At 55.9% G+C, this 20425-nt stretch overlaps 1 protein-coding gene across 4 annotated transcripts in view; it reads left to right on the top strand.

Moving 5' to 3' along the window:
• Positions 1-20425, top strand: part of PTPRF (protein tyrosine phosphatase receptor type F) — an 86616-nt gene that overhangs the window by 7822 nt on the left and 58369 nt on the right. For all 4 annotated transcript variants that reach the window (XM_059374433.1, XM_059374436.1, XM_059374434.1 and 1 more), the window contains exons 3-5: positions 6649-6784; positions 15383-15528; positions 15679-15820. In XM_059374433.1, the coding sequence (XP_059230416.1) occupies positions 6694-6784; positions 15383-15528; positions 15679-15820 (379 nt within the window). In that variant the 5' untranslated portion in view covers positions 6649-6693. The remainder of the gene's footprint in view (positions 1-6648; positions 6785-15382; positions 15529-15678; positions 15821-20425) is intronic.

Genomic DNA, 20425 nt, shown 5'->3' on the forward strand with positions numbered 1-20425 from the left:
GGACATGGACGAGATGGGACATGGCGAAGGGCTGAATGTGGCACATGAGTGGGGAGGGGAGGTGTGAAGGGTGATGCCTGGGTTTCTGGCCAGAATGCTTGATGGAGGTGGGTGGGGAGTGATATCCAGCTCGTCAGCTGCTGTAGGTGTGAAATAGGCTTCTGGGTGACGTTCTGGGACTTAACACTGGTATCTGTCTGCTTCTCCATTTGTTCCCGTCAACTGGAGGCTGTGGTAGAGAGAGCAAGGCACTCCCGAGATCCGGGCACTTCCTTCCCTGTCTCTTTCACTTCTCTCACTGCCTTTCTGCGGGAAGCACAGAGCAGGTGGGTTGGGGTTGGAGATAGAGCGTGGTGAGCCTTGGGTGTCCAGCTAAATAAAGACTCTAGACTTTTTCCTGTGGGTGGTATGGAGACATTGAAGGTCCATGCGTGGAGAAGCATCAGCCATGCGTCCATCTCTCCGCTTGCCCACCCATTCAGTCCTGAAACACTGTCCGTGCATCTGCTAAGGAATCAAGCAGCAGAATGTGCTGGAGGGCCATGACTGCCTTCACGTTCTTATAAGCTGGGGTGAGGGAGCTTGTTTGTGGGCAGGGTGGACGGGAGCAAGCTGAGGGAGGAAGCCCCCTGAAGAGGGCCACGCTCCTGGGGTCTCACTGGCATGTGGTGGTTGGAGAAGAGCAGTAGAGCAGTGCAGATTCTTTGTATTTTTTTCTTTAAAGATTTTATTTATTTGACAGAAGGAGACACAGCAAGAGAGGGAGCACAAGCAGGGGGAGTAGGAAAGGGAGAAACAGGGTTCCCGCTGAGTGGGGAGCCCGATGTGGGGCGCGATCCCGGGACCCTGGGATCATGACCTGAGCTGAAGGCAGGCACCTAACCAGCTGAGCCACCCAGGTGCCCCGGGCAGTGCAGATTCTGACTTACTGCCCAGTTGGTTGTGTGGGGAGATGAGAAAGGAGAATTTGAGGAGGACTGACCGGCTTGGGGGACCAGGTATGTGGTAGTGCCTGTCACTTAGAAGGGGACCAGGGGGTGGGGATGGTTCTGGGGAGGATGAGTTCTGGTTGGGCCATTTTCCCTAAGCTCCTGGAAGGCCCAGCCCTTGGCTGTCTTGTTCAGGGCCCAGCAGGGCCCACTGAATAGTTCTGCACAGTCAGCGGATCAGAGGGGTCATGAGAGATGGGTCTGGCCTAAGCAGAGAAAGGGAATGAGCATGTATTGGGGATCTGCTAGGGGCCAGGTCCTATGCATGACGAAGTGGGCATTGGGATAAGGTGGAGGGTGCAGCAGGAAGGCTGTGTCACAGGTGGGAAAGGCCGGATGGGGAGGCATGTGTCCCTTCACCTGTCCATCCTCAGATGTTGGGTCTGACCTACCTGGGAGCCCCATTCGCAGCAAAAAAGGTGCCTGAGAGCAGAGTTCTCTGTCTTGTAGGGAGGCCACTTGCTGATGGCCTATGTGAAGGGGTGTGGAGGATGTCCTGTAAGTCCTGGCTTCCAGAGGCAAGGCTGACTTTGAGAGGGAGTGGGACATGCTCTACGATCCTGAGGCCCGGGGACAATGGATAGAAGAGTTAAGCCAGACTGGGATGTCTTTGAGTGGAGGGCCCAAGGTGCTCACTGGCTTCTGGAGTAGGCCCTGGCCTACGTCAGCAAAGGATCTTGCTGTCTATACCAGGGTTTTTCAACCTCAATAGTACCAACATTTTGGACCAGATAATTCTTTGTTGCAGGGGGCTGGCCTATTACTGTAGGGTATCTGGCAGCATGCCTTGTTTCTGCCTGCTAGTTGCTGGTAGCACTTGCCCCTCACCTCCAGTCTTGGTAGTAAAATATGTCTCCACACATTGCCCGTTAGTCACACGGGGGTTGGGGGCGGCTACAGAATCACCTTGGATTGAGAACCCCCGTTCTGGGGTGCCTGGGTGGTTCAGTCGTTTAGCTCAGGTCATGATCTCAGGGTCCTGGGATCAAGCCCCACATTGGGCTCCTTGCTCAGCAGGGAGCCTGCTTTTCCTTCTCCCTGCCTCCTCCCCTGCTTGTGCTCTCTCTCTCTGTCAATAAATAAATAAAATCTTTAAAAGGAAAAGGATCCCTGGTCAACACCACCTCTTGCTGCCTTCACTAAACTTGGGAGGGTCACTTGGGGGACTCATAGGGATGCGTCATTCGAGCTGAGTTTTGAGGGGTAAGCGCGTGGCTGGGGGCAGGAGAAGGGTGTTCCTCCCGGTAGGGGGATCAGCAGGTGCTGAGGCCTGGAGGTGCTGGGGAGCACTCACCCCAGGGAGGTTCTGCTGCCTGAGGGAGGGTGCCAGAGGGCTGGTGGCTTGGTGGGGCTATAGCTGTAGGCAGGTGCCTCTGCTGGACCTCATGCTGCTTGGAAAGGCTCTGGGATGCACTTCCTAAGTTCCCCTTCCATTCCCCAGGGAGCCCAAGGAGCCCAGGGCTTAAGAGGGTAGGGGGCCCCACTGTGGGAGAGTGGGCCGGCTGTTACAAGCTATGCTTACAGACTTTGGCCACCTGGCCTGCTGAGGGAAGCTGCCTACTGCTGCCTGCCGCCTTCCCCAGGGTTGGGGTCGAGGCTGAGGCTGATTTATTCCCGTCATAATCCCGCGGTCGGTTTGGTGAGAGTTGGAAACATGTTGGTTTTCCTTCCCAAGTGTAACAAGGCCTGTTTCCGCCTCCGCGGCCGCTGCTGCAATGCCACGCAGTGAACTGTCCAGGACATGACAAAAGGGCTCGGTTAGCTGCCCGCGGCTTTGAACGTGAGCGGCTCCCGGCTCTCCCTGCCCTCCCTGCCCTCCGGCTTCTCTTACCCAAGCATTGGTCTCTCCCTTCGGGGGCCTTGGGGACCCCTCCTCCTGTTGATGTCCATTTTGGGGCCCCAGCCTCCAGGGAGCCAGGGTCCTGCTCTGGGGGTAGGGAGCCATAGAAACAGGTGGTATTTGGAGACTAATTAATATTTGTGAATAATAACACGTGCCCAAGGGAAACAAATCAATCTGTGTTTGCATATTCATGAAGAGGACTCAGAATGATCCCAGCTGTTCTCCAGCCAGGGATACCCCCCACCACTGCTGTCTCTGGCGTAACTTGGTCTCTCAGGGCTGGAGGGACCCATTGAGGCTGACAGGGGTGCTTAGGTCGGGCTGCCTGGAGGTGACATGGCCTCTGTGTTACATATATTTCCAGGACATTCTTATTTGAGTCTTGTGGCTTGGTGTGGTGCCTGCCCCTTCCTTTTTCCTCAGAGCAGTGATTCGCAGGCTCTTTGATTTTGCAAACCAGTACACTTTCCAGAAGTACTTGGGGCTCAGACACGGGAATGGCAATTTTTTATTTGGCCAGGTAAGGATGCTATAGAAAATATTGCTATCTGCTACCATCCTTATTGCACACCAGAAAGGACATTTTAACACCAAAACACAATTTGAGAATAAAGGACAGTTCTTCCCAAGAAAGGGCATTTGCCAGCCTTACACTGACGTAGCAAAGGAAGAATGTATCCAAACCATTCTGAATGTAGAAAAATTATACCCAACTATATTCCTATAATGTCAGACGGTAGGGGGCTGTTTTCCTGCCCCAGTATGTCAGTTGGTAGGACCAGTGGGCCACAGTGCATTTCAGAGACGAGCCTTCGTTAATGTCAAGAGCTCAGGCCTTGTTCTCGTCTCAGTTGTGAGAAACAGACTCAGCCAGCCATGCTGCAGGGAGTGGACACTTGGCTCTTAACACTGTCGCACTGGATTCAGAGGGTGCTCGGCGACCCCAGCAGGGTTAGCATCAGCCTCACCTCCCTGCTCCTTTCCCACCTTCTCCCCACAGGTGACCTGGAGCACTCTGGGGTGGGGACAGGGCCAAGGTCTAGATTAAGGTGAGGCCCAGGCATCCAGGACTTGGAGGAGGGGGGCCCCGGGGCTGGGGGCCGGCTGCATTTCCAGAGTCGGAGGTGGGCAGCAGCTCGCTCTCGCTAGGAACTGGTGACCCGAGAACCCCTGGCTTAGATGGCAGTATGGTTGCTGCAGCAGTCCTCTGAGAATGTGTCTTTGCCCGTGTGTTCCCAGTGTTTCCAGTCTCTGGGTAGCTGTGTCCTTGTGTCCACGGACCTCTGGGAGAAGCTCTTTGGAGAGGGAATGTCTTTGTTTTCAACTTCTCTACCTTCGTCTGTCCTGCTTTGTGTATCTGGATAGTGTGCTAATATCCCCAACTTAGATACACAAGGGCCCTTGGAGTCCCCAAGTCAGTGTCACTTGTCTTTCTCACACTGGGGAGGGGCTTATCAGGGGCCCCAATTCTTTTGACACCCATGGCCAGAATCATATTCTAGACTGCACCACAGGACCTCTGTTCTGGAGTTAGGCCCCCTTGATGGCTGTCCTGGGGACTCCCGCCCCTGTAATGTCTGTCAGGTAGCTCCACCCCCAGGATGTCTGCACCTTCTGTCTACTCTCCTCTGATGTCTGGATTGGACAGCCGCACCTCCACAATGTGCCCACCCAAGAGTTTAGGGATCTGATTCCCATAGCCAGACAGGGATCTGCCGCCATGAGACGCGTGCTGGGGCGTTCCATGCGCTGTTTGCCGGGCTGTGCGCTTGTGCCTCCATGATCTCCCTTCTTTGTACCTTTGTCACCTTTAGTTCATACCAGGGAGATCTGCCCCCATGTTGTGAGTTCCTGTGGCTTCCACCCCCATGGGGTCTGCCCCAGGGAGGGGGCTCCAAGCCTCTCTGTGAATATGCTATCGTTGCACACTGTGATACTGGGACTAGCCCCCTCTGCCCTGTCTTTGGTGCAACAACCCACCCCTGAGCTGTAAACCCATGGTGTCTGTACCAGGGACGATAGGATGACGTGTCAGGGGGCCACAGCCTGGCCAGTTCGCTGCTGTATGTCTGCCTTAGAACTTGAATTCTATTCTTGGTGCCATGGCTTCACCCCAGCACTGTGGCATCCATGCTCAGTGGGACTTATGTCCCAGACCAGCTGTACCAGGCATCATGGTGGGGACCCCCTCTCCTGGTCTCCACCACCAGAACTTTGCGATCCCTGAGGGGAACCCTAGGCATGGTGTAAATGGGACCGGATGCCCACTGTGCCCCTTCAGCTCTTTTGCCTTTGCTTCTTAGTTGCTGTCTAAGGCTAGTAGCCAGCTCTTGGGACAAAGGACATCTCCCGCACTTTGCCCTCTGTGCTCAGCCCCGACCTCACTTCCCAGCCCTGCCTGTTTTGTCTTAGCACCTCTGCTTACCTACCGCCCTCCAGTCTTCTGACCTCTGACTGTCCCCGTTGAGAAAAGAGTTCGAGTTCCGGGCAGGAGCAGAGCCGTCTTCGAGCCCGGCCCCGGCACTTCCTTGTGAATCCTCCTACCACTGTGGGCCAGCTGGGAACTGAGTCTAACTTAGACTCTCCCCCCAGAGTCCCTGGGACCACTGTGGGGTGCCCGGGGGTGTTCGTCATCACCCCGGCCCCTCTGCATCCTGCTGTGCTTCCAGAGCATTATCAAGGGGCTTCTCGTGTGCCAGCCGCCTGCTCAGAGTGAACTGTGAGCAGTGCTGGTGGGAGCTGTTGTGGATTCCCTGAAGCCCCCTGCAGGGGCATCATCAGGGCTGTGGAGTGACAACAGTGCCGTCGGTGTAGTCAGTGTGCTGTGACTGTGCTGAGGCTTCACACAGGTGCCTGGCAGACTGGGAGGGCACACCTGCCCGAGGAACCCTAGGAGCAAAGGCCTGGGAGGCGTTCCACCAGTCCCAGACACAGCCTTCCCTGTGCACAGGTGCCTGGCTCAGGCTGGCAGGTGGTTCTGAGCAAGCAGCTCCCAGAAGCTGGATCCGCCCTAGGCCACTAGGGCAGGGGCAGAGGAGGTGCGGGTGGAATCTGAGGGTCCACCACCCCTATCCCCATCCACACCAGGGCCTCCCTGGGGTTTCCTCTTGGAGTGGGAAGATGCCATGGGAATTGGGTAGGACGAGGGTGGCCAGGCAGGGCAGCTACGACTTGTCAGGAGCATGTCCTGGCGAGCCTAGACGGGCTGTGGCTTTGGCTTCAAGCCTCTGATACCTGGATTCTGTCTGCTGCTAACAAGTCTGTGCTCTGGGGCCTGTCCTCAGCATGCGGGGTCTGGCCCACTCCTCCCTCCCTGCGGGGGCAAGAAGAGACAATGGGTCCCCCTGGCTGGATGGGTCTGCTACCTTCTCACTGCTCCCTGTCTCTGTCTTATTTTGTTTGGTCTGTATGTCTCTGTGTCTTCTGACCCTGTTTCGCCATTCGGGTCTCCTAATGGAGGCAGGTTGGAAACTCAGTCTGGGACAGAACAGCCCTGCCCATCCTCTGGTCTCAGTGGCCCCCTGCCCTCCTACTCAGGTTTAGAGAATGACCTGAAGGCCTCTTGTGTTGTCTCCCTATGGTGTGACTGTTGGGTTGTCCTTAGGGTCACTGAGGTGGGGGGATCCATGAGGAGCCTGGGTGGTCATCGCACAATCCGAGGTCGAGGAGGGGGCTGTGTCGTGGAACCGGGCTCTGGATGGTCAGTGAGGATGAGCGGGGTCTGGGTGGTGAGTGGGGGCTAGGAGGTGGCACAGGTGGGCGGTAGGGGCCTCGCTGGATACCGGCTAACTGACTGTGCCCTTCTCTCCATCACAGGTTGATTGTTCTGGGCTGTGGCCGGCCCTGGTGCTGGGGCCCTGGATGGCCCCTGAGCCAGCTCCAGGGAAGACGATGGTGCCCCTTGTGCCCGCGCTTGTGATGCTTGGTTTGGTGGCAGGTGCCCATGGTGACAGTAAGTCTGACCCGTCAAGCTGTTCGTTCCTCCTAGCAGGATCCTAGGGTGGGGGATAAGGGGCAGCTAGGGCAGCTACTATAGGAAGCAGGATCCTTAGACACCCCCCTAGGCCCCCTGCTGTTAGAGAACCTCCCCCAAGAAGTACTTCAGCACTGTGCTTCCTAGTAACTGGCCTGTGGAATGCCTGCATGTACCTTAAGGCACTCTAGGGTGGGGCATGGCTAAGTGTGACCCCATTTTATGGAACGGGGGTGAGACATGTCCAGGATTCATGTGGTCATCGGGTGACGTGCTTAGGCGTGTACTGTGTCTGCCACTGCAGATCTGTCCAGAAGATGCAGTGTGAGCTGTGTCAGAGTTGAGTGGGAATGGGAGGGGTGGCACACAAGCGATGTGCACAGGTGTGTGAATGGGACACTGGTGGAGTTCACAGGTCCAGGGAGTGATCAGAAGCCAGAGGCCCCATAGCCCTTTCCCTGGGCTGGACCCTGGGGTTCAGATGTGGGGACACTGAGCCCCTCCTTCCCCTTCCCACTGCCTTCTAGGCCAAGGGGCAGGAGCCCTCTTCCCCAGCCTCTCGGCCTAGGGAATGCGGGGAAGATTGCACCTGGTCAGTAGGAAGCTGGGCTGTGTGTGTGTGTGTATGTGTGGAAGTGAGATTGTCCCCTGCCCAAATCCAACTCCGAACTTTCATCCCTTTCCTGCTGCCCTTCCCCCTGCCTGGCACTATGAGACTGGCCGCAGCCCGCCCCGTCACCATGGTTACCACTGCTTGGTTACTGGTGGGAGGCGGAGCACAGGGCAGATTTAGCCAATCTGCACACGGACTGGGAGGGGTGAGGTCGGAGCCAAGGTCCCCGGGGAAAGGGGCTGTTCCCAGCCTGTCCGGAGCCCAGAGGTGGCCAAGGGCCAACCTGGGGGTCAGCGGGCCATAGGGCTTCCCTCACCCCCCCCAACTGCCAAGTATCTGGGCGCAGATCTCTCTCCTTGCCCCACCCAGGAGGTCTTTTCTTCTAACGGCTCATTAATTATTCAGGAGCAGATCCTGGACAGGGGTGGGACCAGGGCACCCCGCCTTTTGTCCTCTGAGGCTGGGCCCTGGTGGGGCTAGTTGGGCCGGGGAAGGGGAGCCTGTTCCCCCTGAGGGTTGGGGGAGGGGGCAGTGAAGGTCAGTGGGAGGTCTGAGGTGCAGGCCCACGTCTGGGAGGGGGTGATCTCCAGGCCTGGCTGGAGCTGCTGGGGAGAGCTTGCGCCCACATGGGCAGGCTGGGGTGGAAGTCACTGGGTGTGGCTCTGACGTTGGCAGGGTGGCAAAGGCTTGTCAACACTCAGGTGTGGACAGTCGCTCTTGGACACTGAAGTACTGTCCTTGCTCCCCGACCTCACCCTGGACAGTCTCGTGGCCTTTGGACAGGAGGTCAAGGGCCAAGGGAGGAGCACCCAGCTGGCCTTGCAGACAGCACACCCTGGGAGACTAACTGCTTTCCCTTCTTCCTGCAGACCGAACGTGCCCTGACGCGCCCCCTCATCCCCCCAGACCTGTTCCTCTTTCTGTGTTCACTCTCCTGGCGAAGGCATCACCACCCGCCCCACCTCACCCCCCCACCAAGTCAGAACCCCAGGGCCGCCTCCCTGTCTCATCCCCTATGTCCAATCCATCACCAGCTTCTGTTTCTCACTTCTAAATATCTTTGGAATGCATCCCCCTTCCCCTCCACTGCCTTCACCCAAGCCACCCTCAGCTCTTGTTTGGGTTTTTACACAAAGTTGCCTCCCCATGGCTTCCCTGCCTCAGTTCCCCCCATAAGCCATTCTTCTTTCCAGAGTAAGAGTCTGGTTGAAAACGAAAGCCTATGTTGCCCCTCAGTTTAAAATCCCTCACTCGGGGCGCCTGGGTGGCTCAGTGGGTTAAGCCTCTGCCTTTGGCTCAGGTCATGATCTCAGGGTCCTCGGATTGAGCTGTGCATTGGGCTCTCTGCTCAGCAGGGAGCCTGCTGCCCCCCCCCCCCCCCCCCCCCGGGGCCCCCCCCCCCCCCCCCCCCCGCCGTCTCTGCCTGCCTCTGCCTACCTGTGATCTCTCTCTCTGTATCAAATAAATAGATAAAATCTTAAAAAAAAAAAAAATCCCTCACTCTCCTCCCCTGTTGCCTCCAGGATCAAGCTTAGGGGTCTCAGTGCTTCTCAAGGCTCTGCATTTTCCAGCTTCTTCCAGCCTCATCCTTCACCCTGCGCCCTGCCGTGCTGACTTCTCTGTTGCCCATGCACTCCCCAGGCCCCTGTTCCTCCTGATGCCTCTGCTCGGAATACTCTTCCCTGACCAGTTCCTGTACCCTTCCTCTAGCAGTCTGGAGGTTGGGTCATGGGCCACTTGGGGGGCAGAGTGGAACAATATTTGGAGCAGAGTCCCAGAACCTCCATGCTGGTCCCCTGAGAACCCAAAGCCCAGGGTCTGGAAGGTAGGAACCAGCTGGAGATGCTGAAGTAGGGTGAGTGGGGCTCTGTTCCCAGGCAGACAGCCACGGGAGAGCGGCCTGGGCTGGGAGCCGTGGGGACCTGGCCCCTGTCTTACAGACCACCCTATGCCGTGTATGCTTTTGGAGCTATACCCTTCCCACCGTGGCCAGGCTTAGGGGCTTGGGAGCCTTCTAGGCAGGGGTGACTGGGCAAACGTGGACGGAGCTGCCGCAAAAGGTAGGGCAGGCGCCCCCAGAGAATTGACGACCGGAGCGGTGAAGCGCGGAGCGGACAAATGTGTTTCTATAGGCCTCTTAACGAGACAAATGAATGGGAGCCCTGGCCTCTGAAGGGAGCGGAGGGAAGGGGGTGGAGAAGCAGCTGCCAGGAGTTAGCCCAGAGGCCCCAGCGTTGCTGCCGAGTCAGCGCAGTTGGAGACCGAGGCACGCGGGGCTTGGGCAGTTCCCCCAGCGCAGGGCTTTGTGATTTCTCAGGGAAGCCGCTTGTGGGGCTAGAGGCAGTCCTGAGCAGGAAGAGGTTTCTCTACTGCCCTAACGTGCAAGTCAGGTGCCAGGTGGCTGCACAGGCCTGCCTTTGGACCCCGCAGTGTGAGGTCTCTGGCCTGTGCTCTGTTGGGGGGCAGCACTGCACAGAGGTCATGACCTAAGCCCCTGGTGGGAGCACTATGAGGCTTCCTGGAAAAAGGGAACCCTAAAGGGTGACTGGACATTTGCTAACGGGGGGTGGTGCCTAATGGGGTGAGATGTCGGGGCTGGGGAAAGGAACGGCCCTGGGCTTCTCCATGGAGCTCAGGAGAGAGCCACAGGTTGAAAACCTTTTGTCCCCAGACAGTGTGGGACAGAGGCAGGGATGCAGCACAGATGATCAGCTTTGAGCGGGGTCCCTGGTTACAGCCCAGGGACTGTTCCAGTCCAGGGACTTGGAATCCTAAGAGTGCGGAGCAGGATGCCCCACTGCGGGCGGGGTGGGGATAGGGTATGGGGGCAAGGGTATGGGGGTGTGTGTCCTGTTCTACCCCTGCCCTGCCAGCCTTGTGGTAGGCAGGGCCACCAGGTAGGTAGGGCCTGCTGGCCTGCCTAGACTCTGCCCTCTGTGGCACTTCCAGCAGATTGCTTGCTCTCTCTAGGCCTGTTTCCCTGTTGCACAACGAGAGTAATCATTCCTACCTGGAAAGGTTAACTGAGGTCCCATGTTCAAGGCACCTGGTACCTGGTGTGTGGTCCCTCGATCCAAGGCCATGACCCGGGGCTCCCTCTGTGTCCCCTGGGAACTCAGGGCTGTCTCTGAGCAGGATCCCCTCTGGAGAGCGCCGGGAGCAGTCATAGGAGCCAGAGTTAATGAGTCCCCAGCTCATTAGACCGTTCAGGGCCTGGGAACTCCACCTCCAGGAGCTCCCTCCCCTGCCTCGCTGTCCCTCACTCCCTTGTGGCTGTGTGTCTGTTTTCTGCTTCCGTGTACACCCATGTGCACGTGTGTGTATGTACTCCACAAGGAAAGCACGAGATAGCAGTCTGTCTCCCGGTGGAGGAGCCTCCAAGGGGGCCCACTTTGGCTGGCTGAGCACCCGTCACCCAGAGGCATGCCCACCCCCTCCCCAAGCTAGCCCACTGGCTTCCTTTATGAGGCCACTCATTCCCACTATGCCTGGGCTCAGTGGCCTGCTTGCACAGAGTGTCCCCGGACATACTCTGGGAGCTCTGCCCAAAGAGATGTATGGCGCCCAACCTCCATGCAGTGAGGAAGGGGTCAGGAGGGGTACAGATAGTCAGAAGTTCTTCAGACCCTCTCTGAACACCAGCTGAGAGTTGGCAGGAGGCCGAATGGTCAAGTGGCCTGACGTTGATGGCATGCCGGTGGCGGTAGTCAGTCTGTGTAGCTGTGATCAGTGCTGGAATGGGAACCCCAAGTGCTGCCGGACACAGGGCAGGCTCCCACAGGAAGTGGGGTACAGGAGAGGGGCAGGGCACACAAAGGCAAGGAGATGTCCATCGGCCTGCCCTGTCGGGGCAAGTCCCCCAGGGCTGAGCTGTGTGCCAGGCACAGTACTCGGCCCATGGTAGGTGTTCGGTTTGGAAAGAGTCAAGGAAGGTGAGCCTGGAGAGGTTAGCAGGAATGCGTCTGGGGGACGGCAGCAGGGAGACTGCAGTCAGCACAGAGATTATAGCTGGGGAGAGACCTGGTCAGATGTGTGCTCCCCAGAAGTTGGCTTATGGAACCAAGAGGGCAAGGGCTCAGCAGGGCTTTGGGACAAGGACAAGCTGGGCTTTGGCTGCAAGGTGGGTGCGGAGACCCTGGGTGGGAGTGGGAGTGGGAAGCTGGGACTGGAGGGAGGGGAAGTCTGCCCCCTGGGCACCAGGCTTGGGAGGTGCTGCCAGTCTGGCCGGTGGGTGGGCTGGGCGGGTCACTGGCTCCTCTCCAGCCTCCAAGGGGGTTCTGCCTCCTCTGTGGCCCTAGGCCTTGGGCCCCGTCCAGCCTCCATACAGTGCTCAGGCCTTTTCCCTTCTCCCTGCTCTCTCCTCTCTTATGACCCGGACCTGGCTCTCCTCCCCAGCTTCTGGCTCTTTGTTTGGCGGGGAGGCCCCTCCCCCAGGCGCACTCTCCCGGCCATTCCAGTTCAGCAGGTTCCAGCCTCTGGTTTCTGCACGTTCAGGCAAGAGCCCAAGAGGGTTTGGTTTCTACCCTGCGCTGCTTTCCCTGGTGGAACAGGAATCCCCCTGGTGTGGAAGGGACTGCAGTCTCCATCCTCCTCAAGCATTCCCTTGTCGGGTCACTCCTTCATTTGTTCCACACCCCTGTGTGCCAGGAGCTAGGTCGGGCACCGGGGACAGGGCAGGAAGCAAAGCAGGCATGGTGTCTGTTCTGCCCTGGGATATTGTTCTAGGTGGGGAACCAGCTGTGAGCCACATACTAGCCCCAAACATAGGAAAAGTAATAACCTCACACACAGACTATGTAATAAGCTGGAGCAGTGCTATTACAGAGGCAGAGGGAGTGACCAGAGAGCTTCAGACCAGGAACTGAGCTAATGGAGCAGGAGACAATGACAGGGAAACCAAGGAAGGTTTTCTGAGGAAATGATGCTTAAGCTGGGAACGGGAAGGCAAAGAGGATGTCTAAGAGGTTTGTGACAGCAGGAACAGCTTATGCAAAGGCCCTGAGGCCTCAGGGAACATTGTTTATCCAGGGGACGGGAAGCCAGGGCTGGGGCGGGGGGGTGGGGTGGGCATGGCATGATGGACAGTGGCTGGGGTCAGACCTGGCAGAGCTCTGTCCACCACAAAAAGACTTGAAATTTTGTTTTGATAGCATTTTTTTTTAAGATTTTATTTATGTATTTGACAGACAGAGATCACAAATAAGCAGAGAGGCAAGCAGAGAGAGAGAGGAGAAAGCAGGCTCCCAGCTGAGCAGAGAGCCCGGTGCGGGGCTCGATCCTAGGACCCTGAGATCATGACCTGAGCGGAAGACAGAGGCTCAACCCACTGAGCTACCCAAGTGCCCCTTGATAGCAGTTTTAATTAATCAGGAGTGAGGCAGTTCACTCTGGCTGCTGAATGGAGACTAGACTGGAGGGACAAGACTAGAGACAGGAACATAGCTTGTTGGGCTGGTGGAGTGTCCAGTCAAGGGAAGGTGGTATCTGGACTAAGGTGATGGCATTGCAGGTTGAGATCCACGAAGCTGCTGGTGTGCAGGTCCTCAGGTGTGGGGGAGGGCTGCACCGAGTGTAGGGGTGGTGCACGCCCGTGGAGCCTAAGTGGGCAGAGTCCTCTGCGAGAGGACCCATCTGAAAGGACCAGTAAACAGCGACAGGTTCTGCAGAACACCATAGAATGGGAAAGTCTGGAGCCTCCTTCAGAGTGCAGAGGAAATATGAAGCAAACTGAAGTTTCTAGAGGCTCTGTTATCCCCAGGCCACTCTGGCTCCCACCAAGGCTGCCCCTGGCTTTTCTGGCCCAGCTGCCTCCTGCCCTCAGTTGTAAGGGCAGTCAGGTGGGGCTGAGTTTCCATCCTCCATGGAGCCTTGGGTGCTAGTGCTAGAAGATGAGCTTAGGATTTAGAACACCAGTCAAACCCTAGCACCCCCCAACGTCACTGTGACTTGTCCGTTGCTTAGCCTTCTGAGCCACCGGCTCTCCATCTCAGTCAAAGATGCTAAGACAACCCACGTTGTTGTTTCAAGACTAACGATATGAATGACAGTCTGCATAGACCCTTGGGTCACTAGCACCATTTTGCAGATGAGAAAATGGAGGCTCAGAGATGACGAGTGACTTGCTTAAAAATTACATAAAAGCCTCCCTGGGCCCCGGGGTGCTCAGTAAGGTGGCTCCCTTCCTGCTTTCTGTACCTGCAGCTGTAACTGTTGACCCAGTGGTCCCCGGTCCCTCCGCTCCTCGGGGCCTGCGCCTGGCTCTTTCCGCTGGACCCTGGGTCGGCACCTCTCCCTCTCCGCTGCCTCCTTCCCATCAGCATGTAAAGGTTGTCCCTCATGTCTTAGGAAACCAAAAAAGAAACCAAGATGTAAACCTCCCTTGACCCATCATCCCCTCTAGGCACCATCTTTTCTGTACCTTCCTGTTGTAGCCAGTGTCCTGTACACGGTCCCTGCACTCTTTCCTCCCCTTCCTCACTTCCCACTCACTCCTCCACCTTCTTTGGTCCAGCTCCCCAAAGCATGCCACACACCTTGCCACAAGGCCCCTCTCTTCTGCCCCAGGTATCTTGGAGTCATACAGGCTTGAAGTCAAGTCTCAGATATGCCCCTCACTGGCTGGGTGACTTTGGGCAAGTGACTTGACCTCTCTGAGCCTGTAAAGTGGGAATAACAATAGCAAAGGACCAAATGAGATGAAGTTCTTGGTGCAGCGTGCGTGCTTTAGGGAGAGAGTGTCATCATGGCACACACACCCATGCCAGGGATGGGGTCAGGTCAGGCCAGGGCTCATCGGCACTGAGCAGGTGGTCTGAAAGGTCATTTCTCACGGTATTAGCCTTCCTCGAGCTGTTCATTGGCCTGATTAATAGGAAATAGATCCTCTGTCAGGATTAACGAGGCATTGCTATGTCTTAATGAAAGCAGGTTTCTCTGGTCTTGTGACCCTGGGAGTGGGGCTCACAGGGACAGGTGTGCCCATTCAGACCTGGTGGACATACAGAGGTGATGTGGGCAGGACAGTACAGTGGCTGGGACCCTTCTTCCTTCCCCTCCCCCGCCTCCCAGTGGCCACCTTGGAGGAGATGTACAGGCCAGCTGTGTCAGAAGGCAAAAGCCAAGCTAGTGGGGGCGGGTGTGGGTGCAGATTTACAGGAAAGCATTCACCTGGGAAGACGTCCAGAGACACTTAAGAGGTGGAATGTCTAGGCCTTTCGGGACTGCTGGTTATGTGGGGGCCGAGAGAGAGGAGGAGTCACAGTTTCTGGCTTGAGCTGTGGGGTAGATGGAGGTACCATCACCCAGAATGAGAGCAGTGGGGGAGGGACAAGTCTGGGAGAGAGGCTGGGGCTCTTTCCAGGCAGCTCTCTGCATGCCTTTGTCCTGGAGCTTGGAATTGGTTGGGGGATGGGAGACAGAGTGTAGCCATTAAAGCCTGGACTCTAGACTCAGAACTCCTGGGTTCAAATCTCAGCTCTGCCACAAACCAGCTGTGTCATGTTGGATAAATCCCTTAACCTCTCTCTGCCTGGATTTTCTTCTTTATAAGCAGATGTAATTATAGCCCCCACTTCATATGCTACAGCTCTTTGAATAGTGCCTGGCATGTAGTAAACACTTTATAAGGGTCAGGTGTCACTATGAGTATTTTCTTTCTCTCTCCCTTCTTTTTTAAAGATTTACTTACTTATTTTAGAGAGAGAGGGGAGAGGTGGGGAGAGAGAGAGAGAGTATATTTCAGACTCCTCGCTGAGTGCAGAGCCCAGTGAGGGGCTTGATCTCACAACCCTGAGATCATGATCTGAGCCAAAACCAAGAGTCAGATGCTTGACCGACTGAGCCATTCAGCTGCCCTTAATATTTTCTTTATACATCTTCTTGCCACCACCTCCCCCCATGACTGTGGAGTGTTGGCCATCTCTGTAGGACTGTACCGTGGTGACTCGGTGTCTCCGTTTCTCCAGGCAAACCTGTCTTCATTAAGGTCCCTGAGGACCAGACTGGGCTATCAGGAGGAGTGGCCTCCTTCGTGTGCCAAGCCACAGGGGAGCCCAAGCCACGCATCACATGGATGAAGAAAGGGAAGAAAGTCAGCTCCCAGCGCTTTGAGGTATAGCCTTGGGTGGGAAGGGGCAGGCGGGGCTCATGGTCTGCCTGGCCCTACATTCCCTCTCCTTCATCTCTCTGCTCGGGGGCCTTTTGGATGTGGGAGGATGTCTGAGCTGGAGCGGGCTGTGACCCTGTGTCTGTCCTCTGGCAGGTCATCGAGTTTGATGACGGGGCAGGGTCTGTGCTGCGGATCCAGCCATTGCGGGTACAGCGGGACGAAGCCATCTACGAGTGCACAGCCACCAACAGTCTGGGGGAGATCAACACTAGTGCCAAACTCTCAGTTCTCGAAGGTATGTGCTGGGGAGCCACATGGCATGGTGGGTGGGAAGAGTGGCACGTAGGAAGAGCCGGTCAGCCAGCCCTGACCCTGCTGTGAGCTGGCGTGTGTTTCGCAGAAAGGAGAGCTGGCCATCTTGGCATCGGCAAAGGTCAGATGTGGACAGGGATGGTCAGCGGCTGCGGCAGTATTGTCTAGCGTGCGCCTGGTGTCTCTGTATCCTCCCACGGAGCCATGCCATTGCTCTGGTAGGGTCTGAAGTCTGACTTGACATGTGGGTCTGCAGTTGTCCAACATTTGAGTTACGTGGCTCGTGGCCGTGGATGTGATTTTTCTGTGGAGCCTGGCAGGGGGCTTCAGAGAGGTGTGTTCCCTGTAGCCCTTAGGAACAAGGGCCCCAGGCTGGGGACTAGGACTCTATGGATTTTAGTGTCTTCCCACCTCCTGGCTCCTGCCTTCATTCACAAATACTCCCTAATGCTGCTGTGAAGTCCAGAGGGTCATCTGACCTGGGCCCTGCCCTTGAGACAGTCTCCAGTAAGTTTTATGGGGGCAGCTAGGGGAGTACAGAGGAGAGGAAACTGTTGCCTGAGCTGAGCCCGGAGGGTAAATGGGAGTCAGGGTTGGGGCCTAAGCAGCACATCCCAAGGCCCAGAAGCCAGAGAGAAGGGAGCTTTCAGGGAGCTCCGTTGTTGGTTCGGCTTGGGGGGAGTGGGTGGAGTTTGAAGGCACAGAGAGAAGGCGGGAGATCTGGAGAGGCTGGAGGGCAGATCACACAGGCCAGGGCTGAGAAATGAACACTTTCCTGGGGGCGCAGGAAACCGTGGGATGGGGAGTGACACACTCAGCCCCCAGCCACGATGGAGTCATCAGCCTGAGTATGTCTGTGTGTATTTTCAAAACATAGCCTTGGTTGTTGCCTTTAAAAAAAAAAAATTGCAGTAACAATACCTGTTCGTTGTTGAAGATTTGAGAAGTATAAAAGAGCACATAGGAAAAAGTAAAAATCACCCAGTATCCTGCCTCTACCAGTGACACTTGGTTATTTCCTTAGGGTCCATTTTCTGGGCAGGCATTGTGTATATAGTTGACCCTTGAACAGCATAGGGGTTAGGTGTGCTGAACCCCCACCCCCAACACCCCTCACTGCCAAGCTCTGGAAAATCTGCATATGACTTTTGACTCTCCCAGAACTTAACTACCAAGAGCCTGCTATGTACTGGAAGCCTTACCAATAACATGAAGTCAATCAGGATTGCCTGGATGGCTCAGTCATTTAAGCATCTGCCTTTGGCTCAGGTCATGATCTCAGGTTCCTGGGGAGGAGCCCCATGTTGGCCTCCCTACTCAGCAGGGAGTCTGCTTCTCCCTTTGCCTCTGCCGTTGCTCATGCTCCCTCTCCCCCCGCTCAAATAACATAAAATCTTCAATTAAGACATGTCTCGTGTATGTATTATATACTGTATTCTTATGTTAAAGTAAGCTAGAGAAAAGAAGATCTTACTGAGAAAGTCATGGAAAGGGGCGCCGGGGTGGCTCAGTGGGTTAAGCCTCTGCCTTCGGCTTAGGTCATGATCCCGGGCTCCTGGGATGGAGCCCTGCATTGGGCTCTCTGCTCAGCGGGGAGTCTGCTTCCCCCTCTCTCTCTGCCTGCCTCTCTGCCTACTTGTGATCTCTCTCTCTGTCAAATAAAAAAAAAAAAACTAAAAAAAAAAAAAAAAAAAAAAAGAAAATCCTGGGAGGGACACCTGGCTGGCTCAGTCAGGAGAATATGTGACTCTTGACCCTGGGGTTGTGAGTTCAAGCTCCACGTTGTATATAGAGATTACTAAAAAAAAAAAAAAAAAAAGGAAAAGAAAAGAAAATGATGAGAGTTCATACATTTGTATAGTACTGTACTGTATTTATCGGGAAAAGTCCACATATAAATGAACCCGTGCGGTTCAAACCCATATTGTTCAAGGGTCTGTTGTATAAGAAAAATGGGATCACGTCCTGCCCAATGATCTATAGACTGCCTTTTTTTTCCCCTAAGGTTTTGTTTTTAAGTAATCTCTATACCCAGTAGGGGGCTTGAACTCACAACCCCGAGATCAAGAGTTACATGCATGCTCCACTGACCGAGCCAGCTGGGCGCCCCTCATTTGTAGACTGCTTTTCAAGATAACGTATCAGGAACATTTTCCTCACCATTAAGTATTCTATATCATTATTTTTAATGGCTGTAGGTATCACACAAGGTGCCTTCATTTATTTAGCCATTCCTTTATTGTCGGACACATATGTTGTTCCCATTTTCTTGCTCTTATAAATAAAGTGCTATGCCCTTCCTTGCAGATAAGATGTGATCACCTTCCTGATTATTCCCTTATTCTAGATTCCTGGAAGTGGAATTGCTGGATCAAAGGACACATGAATTTTTAAGCCTTTCAGTATTTCCAGAAGATTGTGTCAGTTTACACTCCCACCAAGCAGGGCACGAGAGGGCCTCTTTTCTGTACATCCTCACCAGCAGTGGGAATTATCATTAAAAAAAAAAATTTTGCCAAGTTAATAAGCAAAAAAATGTCATCTCAATTTAATTTGCATTTTCTTTGATTACAAGAGCAGTTGAACATCTTTTCACATTGGCCATTTTTACGCTATGGCTTTACGTGTTCGCGGGCATCTGTTCAGTAACTCCCTGGTGCCTGTGTGTCTCCTGTGCTTATGTGGCCGGGGTCCACTTTAGAGGGGCAGTGGTTAAGAGCAGGTCTCCTGACCCCTTCCTCTCTTACCCAGTGACCTGGACAGGTAGTGGTGCCACAGAGCCTCATTTGCTCCATCTGTAAACAGGGAGGTGATGCCTATTGCCTGAGCTGGTTTGAAGGATGGAATATGATGTCAAGTAGTTCTTGGAATTCCGGCGCGAACGGTAGTGGCTGGCTGCTGGGCTGGGAGCTGCCGATACCTGGCTTCCATGGCATCATCTAGATGGTGCAGCCCCTCTGTCCATCCAGGAGTACTGACCTGTGGAGCAGGGACCCAGAGGACAGGCCCTGGGCCAGGACCTCAATTTCTGTAGCCACAATCAGGGGACAGAGTAGTTCTGCCCCCACCTCCACCCACCCCCCCCACCAACCTTTGGCATCTGCCCCAGCATGGAGCCATCTGTCCTACCCTGGCATTTGGGAGGTGGCTCCTGCCCCAGAGGGCATCTGATCAGACTCTCGGAGGGAAGAGGACCTTTGTGCTAGTGTTGAAAGAAAAGCACCCCCTCTCTCTGGAGTCTCTATTCCCCCGTTCCTTTGTGGGCACTTCTCCCCCTTCCCCACCCCCCACACTGCCCTGGGCAGCCTTATCTTTTAAAGGATCCAGGAGGATGTGGATGGTCTTTCAGGCCCTGAGGTGAGGAGGATTCAGACTTTGTGGGGGTTCCCCTCCATCCTGTGGGGCATTCTTGAATGAAGGTTCCTCTAGCAGGGGCCTGGGGGATGTCTGGGCTATGGGGGGTGTCTGATGAGGTTGGGGTCAGTGTGGGGCAGGTCCCTACCCTGTTAGTGCCCCGTCCCTGTGGGGGTGGGACTGTGGGCCCCCTCCTCCTCCTCCTCCTCCTCCTCCTCATTCTCCTCCTCCTCCTCCTGAAATGCAGCACCCGGAAGACGAAACGCTGACTTACCAGGTTGGTCTGTGTAACCTTGACCAGGCTCCTGGCTTGGCAGCAAGCAGTGAAGTGGGAGGCCTCAAAGGTGCCAGGAGGTGGGGCCCGGAGGAAGCAGCCCAGACTGCGACCATCCCCCCCACTCCTCCCAGGCCCCCGGAAAAGGTGTGTGCGGAACAGGACTGAAGGATGGTCTGACTGGGGCTGTGGGCTGGAGCCAGAGGTGAGCCAGGCCTGCTCCTGGGAGGCCTCTACAGGTTCTAAGGAGGCCTGGGGAGAGGAGGAGGCCGGTTTGAGGTCTGGGAATAGGAGTGAGTCCCTTAGGGGTATCACACACTGCACGTACGCCCAAAAGCACACGCACGTGCATACATGCTTACTACGCACTGGGCTGATCAGGGGAGTGGCTGAGGGCTGCCTGCGGCAACCTGGCTCAGGGTCTGAGGAGTCAGCACGCCCCGAAAGGGAGCCCAGGCTGACGATTTTGGTCCTGTGCCCCCTGTTCTGTGTCGTTCCCCACCAGGCCCAGCCTCCTGATACACGGCTCCAGTGGGCCTCACAGGAACACCCCTTGCTGCTGGAGGCCCTCCACTCCCTGGTCCCTCATCCCAGCCTTTGCCCCCTGGGGCTCCACTGACACGACTGGCACCCCCCACATGTCCATGTGTGGCCCATTGTGGCCCCACGGTGCTCTGTGGGCTGCCTCAGCAGTGCCCGCCACCAGTGGGCCGGGGGCGAGCCCGTCCGGACTGTGACGCGCGGGGCCTGCCGCCCAGTGTTCCTGTCTGAGTGGTAATTGAAGCCATTAGCGCGCCAGCCTCTCCCTCGCCCGGTAATGGCAGGAAAAGCTCTTCTCACTCCGCACTCTTGAGGCAGCGGCTGAATCACTCCCCCTCCAACCCGCCCGCTGCCGCCACTGAGACAGAGAATCTGACATTTTCCCTCTCGAGGAAGGGGGAGGGGAAGCAGGCTTTAATT

This window comes from Mustela nigripes, chromosome 14 (assembly GCF_022355385.1).
Source record: "Mustela nigripes isolate SB6536 chromosome 14, MUSNIG.SB6536, whole genome shotgun sequence".
Lineage (NCBI taxonomy): Eukaryota > Metazoa > Chordata > Mammalia > Carnivora > Mustelidae > Mustela > Mustela nigripes.